General features: G+C 42.6%; 1 protein-coding gene across 3 annotated transcripts in view; it reads right to left on the bottom strand.

Annotated features, from left to right (window-relative positions):
* The window catches only part of LOC135541902 (sodium-coupled neutral amino acid transporter 3-like), a 66,902-nt gene that overhangs the window by 30,469 nt on the left and 22,440 nt on the right, over positions 1 to 13,993 (bottom strand). For all 3 annotated transcript variants that reach the window (XM_064968393.1, XM_064968391.1, XM_064968394.1), the window contains 3 exons: positions 5,789 to 5,862; positions 3,528 to 3,620; positions 2,535 to 2,616 (listed from right to left, as the gene is read on the bottom strand). In XM_064968393.1, the coding sequence (XP_064824465.1) occupies positions 2,535 to 2,616; positions 3,528 to 3,620; positions 5,789 to 5,862 (249 nt within the window). The remainder of the gene's footprint in view (positions 1 to 2,534; positions 2,617 to 3,527; positions 3,621 to 5,788; positions 5,863 to 13,993) is intronic.

The following is a 13,993-nucleotide window of genomic DNA, read 5'->3' as shown; positions in this document are numbered from 1 at the left end:
AGAACGAGGGGTCTCCAGTGACCACTGACTAAACTGGAGGGTGAGAACGTGGGGTCTCCAGTAACCACTGACTGGACTGGAGGGTGAGAACGTGGGTAGCACAGCCCTGTTTGAGGCTGCAGGGTCTGGACTGGACAGTCACTGGGGTGGGGACACACCATGCCCTTAGCATACTGGGACAGACCAATCATAGTCTACTACACCCAAGGTGTACTCCACCCAAGTGAAATAGGCCAATACATGACACTGTCATTACATTGCCCTCTTTGGGTACAGCGAGCACCATCCCCCTCTCTCTCCTCATACACTCAGGCTGCTGCGACCTCAGGTCGTAAATTCCTGGAGGAGATTATCTCCTCATGGCCACAGTATATAGAGAGAGTGAGTTTTCATAGAGAGAACAACATTTCATAGAGTCTGAACAACATTTATGTTCTGGAGAAGGTATAAAAGATCGGTGAAGAATCCAGCTATGAACTGGTCTGTTTGGTACAATTTTGTGAAACTCATGGGAGACAATATGGCCTGTTTATACAGTAGCCTCAGATATGAGGCTTATATCGAATTGTTGTATAAGATGAATGAGTGAGGATGATACTGTTTGTGAAATTGTGTAATGTGATTTTGGACTGTTTAATGAAGGAAACTCCAATTACCTTTGGAGTTTAACTAAATCAGAGGACCGCCCATGAGCACAGTTATGGTCTGGCGTCCTGGGACAGTCCTTTCTGCTCTTCCGAATAAAACCCCCACCTTGAGAATTTCTCAACAGACCATGTTTCTCTCAATTACGAGAGGATTACCAGCTTACCTCGAAGACTATAAAACTAGGGTTTGAGTAGATGGCTGAATCTTTTAACCAAACCACGTGGTTAAACTCTTAGATTATCAATACCGACAGAATAAGAACAAGTCTTTGATATTAATTACTAGTCTGCAGCTAGGAATTCGGTATCATTGAATGTGAAGACCGACAACGGCTGAAACATTATTATTTTTCAATGACGGCCTAGGAACAGTGGGTTTACTGCCTGTTCAGGGGTAGAATTACAGATTTGTACCTTGTCAGCTCAGGGGTTTGAACTTGCAACCTTCCGGTTACTAGTCCAACGCTCTAACCACTAGGCTACCCTGCCGCCCCAATGAGGAATGAGACTAATGAGGAAAATAATTAATTAATTTGAAGACTATGTGATCAGATATTCAAATATCTGAAAGTTATATCAAGGAAAAGTATAACTTTATAATCTGAATATTTTCCTTGGTGCCCCAACTTCCTAGTTAATTACAGTTACATGATCAGTTTAATCGCGTAATAATAATTACAGAGAGTTATTTGATAAATAGTCTTCAGTTTCAATGATGCCAAAGACACGACAACACATAGAATCCACTGGATTACTAATACTAACCAAATCTACCACATCTGAGACAGTGGAGGAGGTTCATCTCATATTTTCTCTATGACAGCATCTGTCTCCTAGAGTTGTAACCTGTGAGAGTGGTCCATTTGTTGTGCTGTCAGTGTCAAGCTGCCCCACCTACACCCCAGCCAACCATCTTGCCATGTGACACAGTCACACATCATCACAGAGACGGGCAGAGAGGACTGACCTTCTGAACCACACAGAACACACAAACACACACTCACGCATGCATACACACACAGCACACCACAGCAATTCCAGACACAAACATCAACCACAAAATACTCACACAAACAAACTCTCAATCCACATACAGTATCAACACTCCAGGCAAAGAGCAGATATCTGACAGCCTGGTTGGTAAAACACACACACAGCTTTGGGCGCTGATTGATCTATGGCTCCTTCTGTGGAAAGCTCACACACACACAATGTCATTCAGACTGAGAATATGAGGTGTTCTGTGTAGCTGGAAAACACTTCCTGGACATCATTCAGTTCAGTCAGCATCATAAACACACTGACAGCTGGCCATAACACAAGCCAGGTGGGCACCATATACCAGAGTATAGACAGTGCATAGAGGCTGCTACAGTATACTCAGTCTGTTTCAGGGTAAAGGCCATTGTCTTTGTGCTATCAGGCAACCTGCTCTAGTCTACATAGTGTTATCTTCTGGTTTACGTTTCAGCCGTGGAGCCTGGCTGTGTAATGATGTGTGTCTGTATCAGCGTGGCCAGGCTGCCCTCTTCTCCCAGGGTTGTTCTCACACACAGCTGTTCTCAGGCCAGCTGCTTGGCATGGGGCATGGTGACAAAAGAGGGCTGCAGACCTGGCAGTGCCAGTAACACCTTAACAATAGATTGGCTCAACCTGCGAGGAGGTTTCCCCTGTGGTGGTTTAACACTGGCTCAGGATCACTGGAGGAATTCACATGCCGTTGGATCATATCTCCTTCTGCTGAACTTTAATGTCCATCCATCCAACTGGATGAAAACACAGGCAGCCACCTTCCCCTCCCTGCCTGATACATTAAGAACTGTTTCAGAACAGTGGCCCTCTATGTTACTGTTGTAATATGTAAAGAACATGCTTTATGTTACTCACCCTGATGGCTTGTCGACCCCCAGGAAGGCCTGGATGACCAGAGGGAACTCATACTTCACGATGTACAGGTAACTGGACATGGCTGTGGGAGGGACACACAGAGAGACATAGCTATTAGTAATAGTATCACACATTTGTATACTGTATACAGACATACACACACATGCACACACTCACACGTATACACATGCAGTATACACACGCAGTACACACACACACACAGTATATACACACACACACTTAATCCTTGTGCAGGCTGTGCATATTATCCTGGACAACAAATATTACAATATACAAGAGAGACAATCATATTCCAGCAAATCTAAATATATCTTAAAACACACACTGACACACACGCTAATCTCTTTTATCCCTTTCGTATTGAATACTTTGATGTTGTGCTGATATATCCCCTTGAGAAAACAATAGATAACATAACTAAAACAGTGAATTCAGTATCTCTGGTAATCTCTGTGTGGCACAGGTTAACATGGTGACAAGAATGCAAAATGAAGTTCTTGCTATGAGATATCACAGGCACAGAAAGTAGATTTTTCCTCAATGAAGTAGAGAGAGCTAGAAAGTTGAGTATCTGCCAGGCATGCAGAGATGCGTGTCACCACCTGGGTGTCAGAAGGGAGGGAAGGAGAAAAGTAGTTGACTGTCATCCTCATAGCAATGATGGAAGAGACCATGTGAGGATATGACGGAGCCGAGTGACTTGGTGTATAAGAGGAGAGGGCCTAGATTACTGCCCGGTCTTTCCTCCATCCCCACACAGACTCAGAATCTCCTCACCTTCCCTATACACACATCAGGGAGAGAGAACAGAAGAACAGCAGGAATGGAGAGATGCAGAAATAGAAAGGGGCATTACTAATAGAGCCAGGCTGCTCTCAGGGGTACCCACAGACAAGGTCATATGATGATGATTATGGTGACACATCCCCAGAGAGACACTGTGTGTGTGTGTGTGTGTGACAGAGACGTCACCTCCGATGTTCTGCAGTGTGATTGCGATGCCGGCAGCCATCTTGCCTGGCGTTCCAAATGCCCTTTGGCCCAGCTGCTCATAAGCCCGGATACCTGAGGCACAGTCATAAAACACATTCACATACAGAACTGTGGCGCAGAGCATGTTGGGCACTGGGGAGGGGGATGTGAATTCCTAGTGATCAGTCTAACTAAGCATATGTTGAATTTTTTGCAGAAATGCCTTCTTGAACATGTACACTTTCACGTGTATGAGTAACAAACTTGTATGTCATCTGTAAATGCAATTACAATTGTTAAATTACGAGCCTAGTTGGTTTAACCATGGAAAAAAACAGGAACCTTCCTGATAGCCATGGTTGGCTGAGATAATGGATGGGCTGGACATGCTGAGAAATGAGTTCTGATTGGTCTGCCATGTCGCAGGCTGCTCAGTATGTGTAGATAATCTTTGCTACCGTTTTTATTATTTTATTATTATAGCCATAGAGAATTGCAAAAGCATTGCTATTGCTCTCAACAACATTTCCGCCCTGAATTTAGCAGGTGCCAGATATGTAGGAAAAAGTTGTAATGGATTACTTTCTGGAGGACGATTTTGCCATGCTGACCCTCTCTGACCCTGAAACTGATTCCGACGCTGAGTAAATCCCTGACTTAGGTAAAAACATTTTTATTGAACCAGACATTGTAGTCTTCTGATGACAATGATTGGGAAGAAACTGAGATCAACAGTGTTGTTGTCATGGAAGAAGTTGACTGAGTTTGGAAATCAGTGGAATGCCTGGTGGAAGCAGAGCATGAGAACAAGGTGAAGAAAACTCTGACGTTTGATTACGGAGGGAGTTGAAAAGAGAACACAGAAGGCTGTTATATAAAACACCTGTGTTCCAGATTACATCTTCAAACTAAGGGAAACCATGGCATCCATGACAGAGAGAGATCTAAAGTTCTGATGATTCTTATGGCATTGCACACAGTGAGTGTGAACTGGAGTGACTTGACTCAATGGCCCAAGCAAGCTGTATAAACAAAACGTAAATGACAGAGACTTCTTACTTAGTGAAAGGGGTTCCAGTCTTCCGTGAAGCATTCCATGTATATGGGTAAGAGTCTAGCTACATTTTCACATATGATACATTTCAAATGTTGTCAAAGTTGTTTTCATTGCAAGTTAAAGCATAATGTTAGCTAACTAGATAACGTTAGGTGGCTGGCTAGCTCGCAAGCTACGTGTATGACCTACGTAGTAATATTATTTATATCTCAGAAATCTGTTTGCATTGCTAGTTATAGCCTACTATTAGCTAGCTAGCTGACATTGAACCTACAGATGTTGGTTAGCTTTTGCTACCTGCAGATTCATACCACATCCTTTCATGCATGGTAGCTAGCTATGACAATCTATTTGTATTGTTATACTGTATTGGTTGGGATTATGGTTTATTGTTTAGCTAGCTTGCTAGCTACATGTCTAAACAAAAGACTCCACTTCGCCAAATGATTACATGACCCATCAATGTAGCCAAATGTGTCTCGGGGTGATATGGCCTATTGTATTTCTTGAACATGTGAACAGGTCTAGCAATAGAGACCCATCGACTTAGCTACATTAGATGTGGCTGGGGCCTCTCGTTTACCATAAACAGTAATGTGAAGAGCAACATCACCTGCACCAAAGTCAGATTAGAATATAGGCCAAGGACTAGATAAAGTAGATTTCTACCTGCCGTTTTTCCTAATTGTGGACTACTACTTTCACCACTTTTAGTCTTGAAATCTTTGGTTGTTAACTACATTACCTTACTCACTCTGTTTAGCACATGGCCTTACATGTGAATCCTTAAAAAGATGGGTGGGCTTAAGGCTTAAGAGGGTGTGAACAATGCTAAGCGGGTGTAAACAAAGAAGAGCTCTCTAGTAGGTGTACCAAAACATTTAAGGTCCATTTTCTCAAAAGTGGGGTTACAGGTTTATCAACTTTCAAATCAGCATTACTTTCCCATTCTTCCTTAACTACAATGTATGATATAACATTGTGAAGCTCTGAGTCTGTACTTTTATCCAATGTAAAAACCACAATTTAAAACTTGGGAAATAAGACCAAAAAGAGATGGTGGGTCACATATGCTAAAGAGAAGAGGCAGGCTGTGAGGCTATGGGATGTTAACATGACATTAGTCTTCCTGACAGGGGCTGTAGGGGTTGACTGGTGTATGGTCTCCAACAAAAGTCCTGCTCATGGTCTGAAGACTACGTACCCACAATGCCAGATGACTTGAGTAGTAAGTGGATGGAGTAAGATGAGAGGACAGCCACTACTGTCAGGAGCACCCTGCAGAGTAGAGAGGAGAGAGCTTCATCATCATCTTCCTCATCATCATCAACACCATCATAATCACAGGGACTTTTCTGTCATTGAAATCCTTGGGCCGCCTAAGCAATTTTTCAGGTCGCCTAAATACATTTTTGGGATGGAAAAACACTTTTAGTGTTAACTTAAATGACTAAAACAAGATATAAAATATGTAGAAAAGATAATGGACCTATATTTTTTTTAAATAATATAATCTTTGAGAACTAACAATCTGCAAAATGAAAGCTAGACAGTCAGGGAGAATTTGAAATTCCAAAAACAATTAATTTAGCAGTATATATTTAACACAGTATTAGCCATGGCAAAATGCATTGAATTGCAGGAAATTTGCTTTAAAACTGCTAAATGTTCTCTTACTGCGGCAGAATATGTAAAATTGCATGAAAATTAAAACTGCAAACAACAAAAAAATCAGCAAATAGCAAAATGTGTAGAATTGCAGGAAATTCGCTATAAACTTCACTAATTTCTCACAGCTCCATGGAGAACATTTTCTCTAACATTCAGCTACGCTGACGGGGAGAATACCATGCCCCACTGCCACGCCACACTGCCACGCCCCCCACTGCCACGCCCCCCACCTAAGCTCCTTTATTATTCAGAAAAAACCCTGTTATCCTCATCATTATCATATTCACCATCATCCTCATCATCAACACCATCATCACCACCACCATCATCCTCCTTAACACCATTATTGTCATAATGATCATCATCATCAAAATCATCATTATTATTAATGATCATCATCATTATTATCATCATCATCCTCAACACGATCATTGTCATAATGATCATTATCACCATCTTCCTCATCCTTATTGAACTTGATATCCCAGCACATTCTGGTGCAGTATGACTGTAACAGCTGTCCTAATCCATGGCTCTACAGATAACATTCATCCATGTAAACCATTGATTCAGCTGGATGTACAGCTGGGTGTTGGGTTATAGGGTCTTGAGTCTTGGGTTATGGGGTGCATTCATAAACAGCAACCCACTGACTCAGGTTCACCCAGGGTTAGCCTCATACAGAGCCTCAGCCTTACAGAGCATCAGTCTCACTGGCTGCATTAACTACACATATCTCCACCATTCCCCCACCACGAGAAACAACCACAAGGACATTAGGGGCGTTATTTAGAGGTGGAAATATTTACAAAGCAAAGCTGACATTGACATTAAGCTGAAGAAAAACCTCAGAGTTAACGAAGAGGAAAAGTAAAACACTCTCTGGTCCAAGATCTCCCAAAATACTGCTGCATGCCCCAGCGGCCAACATCTGGCCGAACAGACCAATCTTATCTCCTACTCCTCCTCTCTCCAACTTTAACTTTTTTTTCTTTCACATTTCTTTCAAATTGTTACTCTTGGCAACTGGAACTGGGCTTGTGTCAGAGAGACAAAGCACGTCTTTCACCTCAAATTCAACTATGTTCCATTTCACATTGTTCTGTGTCTCGGGCAGCGTAGTGGAAGAATGCTGCAGGGCTGATTTGTGGTGGAGGAGAAGTTATCCGGGAACAGTGTGGGAGAACTGTGGGACAGTTATACAGACTGGCAAACGGAGACAGACAGACAGACAGACAAACTGCATTCCCGTCAGGGCCAGTGCCAGGGCCCGGCTGAGACCTCTGTGTGTGCCAACTTAAGTCTCCACTATAATCTGAAATGTTAGACCACTACAACGGGGCAAAAAAGCTACATGGGTTTCAAATGTGAATGGGTTGCTGTATTGGGGAGGTGCACAGCTACCTCCCCAATACAGCCTCTGAAAACCCTCTTTGTTCAGCTAAAGCCCACATGACACAACAGTCAGGCCCAGAGGTGTGAAACAGAGCCAGTGCCGGCCTCAGCTAAGGCCCCTTTCCTTCCAGTAAACACAGAAATCTCCTAACAGCATTCCCACCAGTTGTTATGCTGGGTCCCAGCAGCAGCTATAGGCTACTGGTCCCATGAACCCCCTGGCCCTACACTCATACATAGGCAAGAATGGTGTCAGTTGCGAGTCTGACGCACCATGCCTCAGACTATTTTATTTTACCTTTATTTAACTAGGCAAGTCAGTTAAGAACAAATTCTTATTTTCAATAATGGCCTAGGAACAGTGGGTTAACTGCCTGTTCAGGGTCAGAACGACAGCTCGACATATTGACTGACAGCCCTTGTCAGCTCGGGGGTTTGAACTTGCAACCTTCCAGTTACTAGTCCAATGCTCTAACCACTAGGCTATCCTACTGCCCCAGAGCCATACCAATAGTGGGTGATTGGAATGCTTGTCAGTGCTGTAATGCTCCATTGGACAGAGCAGGTGTTACAGTAGGTGAGGTCAAAGGAAATGGTAGGATAGGATAAAGTACTGGAGGGATTGGATGCTAGTCTGGATACCAGTCTGTTTAGCTCATTCCACTCCTTGCCACTTCTGTCATGATAAGCTGATCTTTGGCATATGACATGGAATACAATGCCACAGTGTTAATGTGATGTTAGTTTGGTGTGTTGTTGAGTTTCCCTTTGTTTTTCTGTGTTCAGAGAAGCGTGTGCTGCTGCTATATAGGTCTGTTGTCCCCCTTGGGAATGAGCAGCTAAGATTCAGACTGACAACGTACGCTGGCAGAAAGAATTGAGAGGAGAGGGAGGTGCACCCTGGAGGCTGGAGCACAGCACACAGTGGTCCACTGAAAAGTTGCTTGACTGGCTGTCTCCCTCCCGAGTCCCTCTACATCAGGATTGGGAAACTTTAATGAGGGTGGAGGCCACAAAAAATATGAAGTCATCATGAGGGGCAGCTGTTGCTCGCAGGTCTGCGACCATGATTACAAATGTAGATAGCTGGCTGCTAGATTAACTTTCGAAAAGGAAAATAAATGCTGACAAGGGCTAATTGAGTGATTATCAGTGACTGATATAACAAGAGAAAAACTGCTGATGTAAAACCAAATTTAGAAATTGCACCTTGTGTATTCTACTACTCTAGCTTGCAACAGTAAGTTAAGACCCTAACTGAGTTTCCTGTGCAACATAAAACTAAACACGCTTCACACACTGTTTATGTGAAATGTCCAGATTGATCCGAGGGCCTTCAAAAGAAGGGCCGCCGGCCTCCCATCCCTGCTCTACAGTACATGTTTCTCTCCCTCTCTTTCTCTATCCCTCTCGCTACATCTGTGATACCAGTCAATATGGCTGCTTGAGAGCATAATGATTTGAGGCACGTGGATCTAAGTCATTTGTAGTAGATACATAGTCATACTGTAAATGCACACTGGTAATTGCTACACTGTGTGTCACTGTGGTTCTATTACAGGTGTAGGATCGACATTTGATCACTCTTGTTTCAAACTTGTAGTATATTTGAGTTTTAAAAAGGTTCTAAAGTTTGTAATTTCCACTTTGACATATCAGACTTGATTTGCCCTGACAAAAAAAATGTATCAACCCTAAAGAAAACTCCATGAATTATAATCCACGTAATAATTCAGATTTCCTGTTGCAGCAGGACTATTTTCCCGCTGTAGCAAACCGGCTCAAATGAAGATCCTACATCTGTACATTTCACATGAACAGTGAATCATGTTTAATTTTAGGTTGCACAGGAGCAGTTAAGGTTGTATATACTGTAAGTCAGGTGACACAGACAGACAAACAGACAGTGTAGTAACCCAGGGTTCAGCTGGTCCAAATCAGTCCAGACCAGACAGAAGACAGGTTGAGAAACCACAGTTACACCAACCAGCTCAAAATAAATAGCTGTTTTCAGTGTGGAAAAAACTCCTCTAGACATGTCTCTAGCCAGAAAGCTTGGATACAGTCTTTTGGATAATATTTATGTCGGTCATGGTTGTCTTAAATAGTATCAATGCTTCATTTTAGTCACAGTTGGTAAGAAATGTGGGCATGCTGCCAATAAGACAAACACATAGTACCTCTAGTTAGGAAATAAAATTGTGTGTCACCATACCTACAATTCCACTGACTCTAAAACCTGTGCTACTGCTAGTATACAGTCAAAGGGTTTGGCATTACTACACACATCCAAAACATTACTTTACCTCGAGCAGTGGTGGAAAAAGAACCCAATTGTCATACTTGAGTAAAAGTAAAGATCCACCACATTTTTGTAATTTAGCAGACAGTTTTATCCAGAGCGACTTAAAGTAGGGAGTGCATACATTTTCACACTGGTCCCCCATTGGAATCAAACCCACAACCCTGGCATTGCAAGTGCTATGCTCTACCAACTGAGCCACATAGTATTCTACATGACCAAAGGTATGTGGACACCTGCTCGTCGAACATCTCATTCCAAAATCATGGGCATTAATATGGAGTTGGTCCCCCTTTTGCTGCTATAACAGCCTCCACTCTTAAGAGAAGGATTTCCACTAGATGTTGGAACATTGCTGAGGAGACTTGCTTCCATTCAGCCACAAGAGCTTTAGTGAGGTCATGCACTGATGTTGGGTGATTAGGCCTGGCTTGCAGTCGGCGTTCCAATTCAACCCGAAGGTGTTCGATAGGGTTGAGGTCAGGGCTCTGTGCTGGGCAAGTTCTTCCACACCGATCTCAGCAAAACATTTCTGTATGGACCTTGCTTTGTGCACGGGGGCATTGTCATGCTGAAACAAGAAAGGGCCTTCCCCAACCTATTGCCACAAAGTTGGAAGCATATATAATGTCATTGTATGCTGTAATGTTAAACATTTCCCTCACTGGAACGAAGGTTCCTAGCACAAAACATGAAAAACAGCTCCAGACCATTATTCCTCCTACACCAAACTTTAGATTTGGCACTATGCAGGTAGCATTCCCCTGGTTAGTCTGTCGGACTGCCAGAGGGTGTAGCGGGATTCATCAATCAAGAGAACGTGTTTCCACTGCTCCAGCATCCAATGGCGGGGAGCCTTACACCACTCCAGCTGATGCTTGGCATTACGCATGGTGATCTTAGGCTTGTGTGCAGCTGCTCTGCCATGGAAACCCATTTCATGAAGCGCCCCATAAACAGTTCCTGTGATGACGTTGCTTCCAGAGGCAGTTTGGAACTCGGTAGTGAGTGTTGCAACCAAGGCCAGATGATTTTTACGGGCTACATGCTTCAGCACTCCGATCAGTGAGCTTGTGTGGCCTATCACTTCACTGCTGAACCATTGTTGCCCCTAGATATATCCATTTCACAATAACAACACTTACAGTTGACTGAGGCAGCTCTAGCAGGGCAGAAATTTGATGAACTGACTTGTTGGAACAGTGGCATCCTATGACTGTGCCACGTTGAAAGTCACTGAGCTCTTAAGTAAGGCCATTCAACTGCCAATGTTTGTCTATGGAGATTGCATGGCTGTGTGCTCGATTTAAAACACCTGTCAGCAACGGGTGTGGCTGAAATTGCCAAATCCACTAATTTGAAGGGCTATCCACATACATTGTACATTTAATGTACCTTCATAGAAAATGACTCAAGTATGTGAATACTGAATGTGTATGAGTGAAAGTCACCCAGTACAATACTTGAGTAAAAGTCTTATTTGGTTTTAGATATACTTAAATATCAAAAGTAAATGTAATGCAAAAATATACAGTACTTACTTAAGGTTTAAAAGTAAAAGTATAAATCATTTCAAATTGCTTATATTAAGCCAACCAGATGGCACAATTTGTATTTTATTTTCTATTAACGGATAGCCAGGGGGACACAAAGCTTTTGTGTTTAGTGAGTCCGCCATATCAGAGGCAATAAAGATGACCAGGGATATTCTCTTGATATGTGTGTTAAGTGGACCATTTTCCTGTCCTGCTAAGCATTTAGAGCGTAACGAGTACTTTTTGTTGTCAGGTAAAAATGTATGGAGTAAAAAGTACATTATTTTCTTTAAGAATGCAGTGAACGAAAAAAAGTACAGATACCCCAAAAAACAACTTAAGTATTTTTACTTAAATACTTTACACCACTGACCTCTAGGTAGATCATATCTAAGGTCACTTGGTAAACACATCCCTGGGGCTAGGAGAGTTTTCTAATAAATGCAGCATGATAAAGTCTTACAGCACAGAGCACACACAGTGTTTCATGGAACAAGACTTAACAATCCAGATCCCATGGCCTCTGCCAGCTTGTACCCTAGCTGCTAGGGTTAGGAGGTGTGATGGTAATAGGAGGATGACAAGAGTGGGTGCTAAACCCACAAACACATTACATAACCCCTTCATGACTAATCTGACAGCTGTTAAACTAAGCTCTCTGTGACTCGTCCTGACAGCAGATGCCACCACAGCCCAGATTATTGTCCCTAGCTGGCATGGCAGACCCCTGAGAACACACTCATGCACATTCAGTATTCACACATTCAATCACAGCACAAGATAGGACATGCAGATGCAAGCACATTGAGGTTATTTCCAGCATCCATCATTGTAATTGCATTGGTTTAACACAGCAGCACAACGCTGCTATTAGCATATTAATGAGACTTCTCCATGCGGCCCCAATACATTTCATTGTTCCACACACGCTGCTATTAGCATATTAATGAGACTTCTCCACGCGGCCCCATTACATTTCATTATTCCACACCACGCTGCTATTAGCATATTAATGAGACTTCTCCATGCGGCCCCAATACATTTCATTATTCCACACAACGCTGCTATTAGCATATTAATGAGACTTCTCCACGCGGCCCCAATACATTTCATTGTTCCACACAACGCTGCTATTAGCATATTAATGAGACTTCTCCACGCGCGCCATTAAATTTCATTATTCCACACAACGCTGCTATTAGCATATTAATGAGACTTCTCCACGCGGCCCCAATACATTTCATTATTCCACACAACGCTGCTATTAGCATATTAATGAGACTTCTCCACGCGGCCCCATTACATTTCATTATTCCACACAACGCTGCTATTAGCATATTAATGAGACTTCTCCACGTGGCCCCATTACATTTCATTATTCCACACAACGCTGCTATTAGCATATTAATGAGACTTCTCCATGCGGCCCCAATACATTTCATTGTTCCACACCACGCTGCTATTAGCATATTAATGAGACTTCTCCACGTGGCCCCATTACATTTCATTATTCCACACCACGCTGCTATTAGCATATTAATGAGACTTCTCCACGCGCGCCATTAAATTTCATTATTCCACACAACGCTGCTATTAGCATATTAATGAGACTTCTCCACGCGGCCCCATTACATTTCATTATTCCACACAACGCTGCTATTAGCATATTAATGAGACTTCTCCACGCGCGCCATTAAATTTCATTATTCCACACAACGCTGCTATTAGCATATTAATGAGACTTCTCCACGCGGCCCCATTACATTTCATTATTCCACACAACACTGCTATTAGCATATTAATGAGACTTCTCCACGCGGCCCCATTACATTTCATTATTCCACACAACGCTGCTATTAGCATATTAATGAGACTTCTCCACGCGGCCCCATTAAATTTCATTATTCCACACAACGCTGCTATTAGCATATTAATGAGACTTCTCCACGCGGCCCCATTACATTTCATTATTCCACACAACACTGCTATTAGCATATTAATGAGACTTCTCCACGCGGCCCCATTACATTTCATTATTCCACACAACACTGCTATTAGCATATTAATGAGACTTCTCCACGCGGCCCCATTACATTTCATTATTCCACACAACACTGCTATTAGCATATTAATGAGACTTCTCCACGCGGCCCCATTACATTTCATTATTCCACACAACGCTCAAAATCCCTATTAATCTCAATGCAAAACAAGGTTTTACGCACCACCAGCGTGTCACTGCTGTAGTTAAGACAGCTATCACAGTAATGATGCCGTATTTGCCTTTTATCTAGTGACTAGTTACATACCGAGTTTACCACCTGGTTAATTGCCTTTACATAATTACAGGGCTATTTCTGTCCAGGGAGGAGCTCCAATCAGAGGGACTAAATGGAATGCAATTAAATCAGAGGAACATTTGTGGCTAATGTGCACATGTCTGACTGGGTTTAAATCCATGTACATACATTTACAGTACCAATTGATCTTATCATTCATCATATAG

The sequence above is a fragment of the Oncorhynchus masou genome, chromosome 6 (genome assembly GCF_036934945.1).
Source record: "Oncorhynchus masou masou isolate Uvic2021 chromosome 6, UVic_Omas_1.1, whole genome shotgun sequence".
Lineage (NCBI taxonomy): Eukaryota > Metazoa > Chordata > Actinopteri > Salmoniformes > Salmonidae > Oncorhynchus > Oncorhynchus masou.
This window is presented reverse-complemented; position numbering and strand designations above follow the sequence as displayed.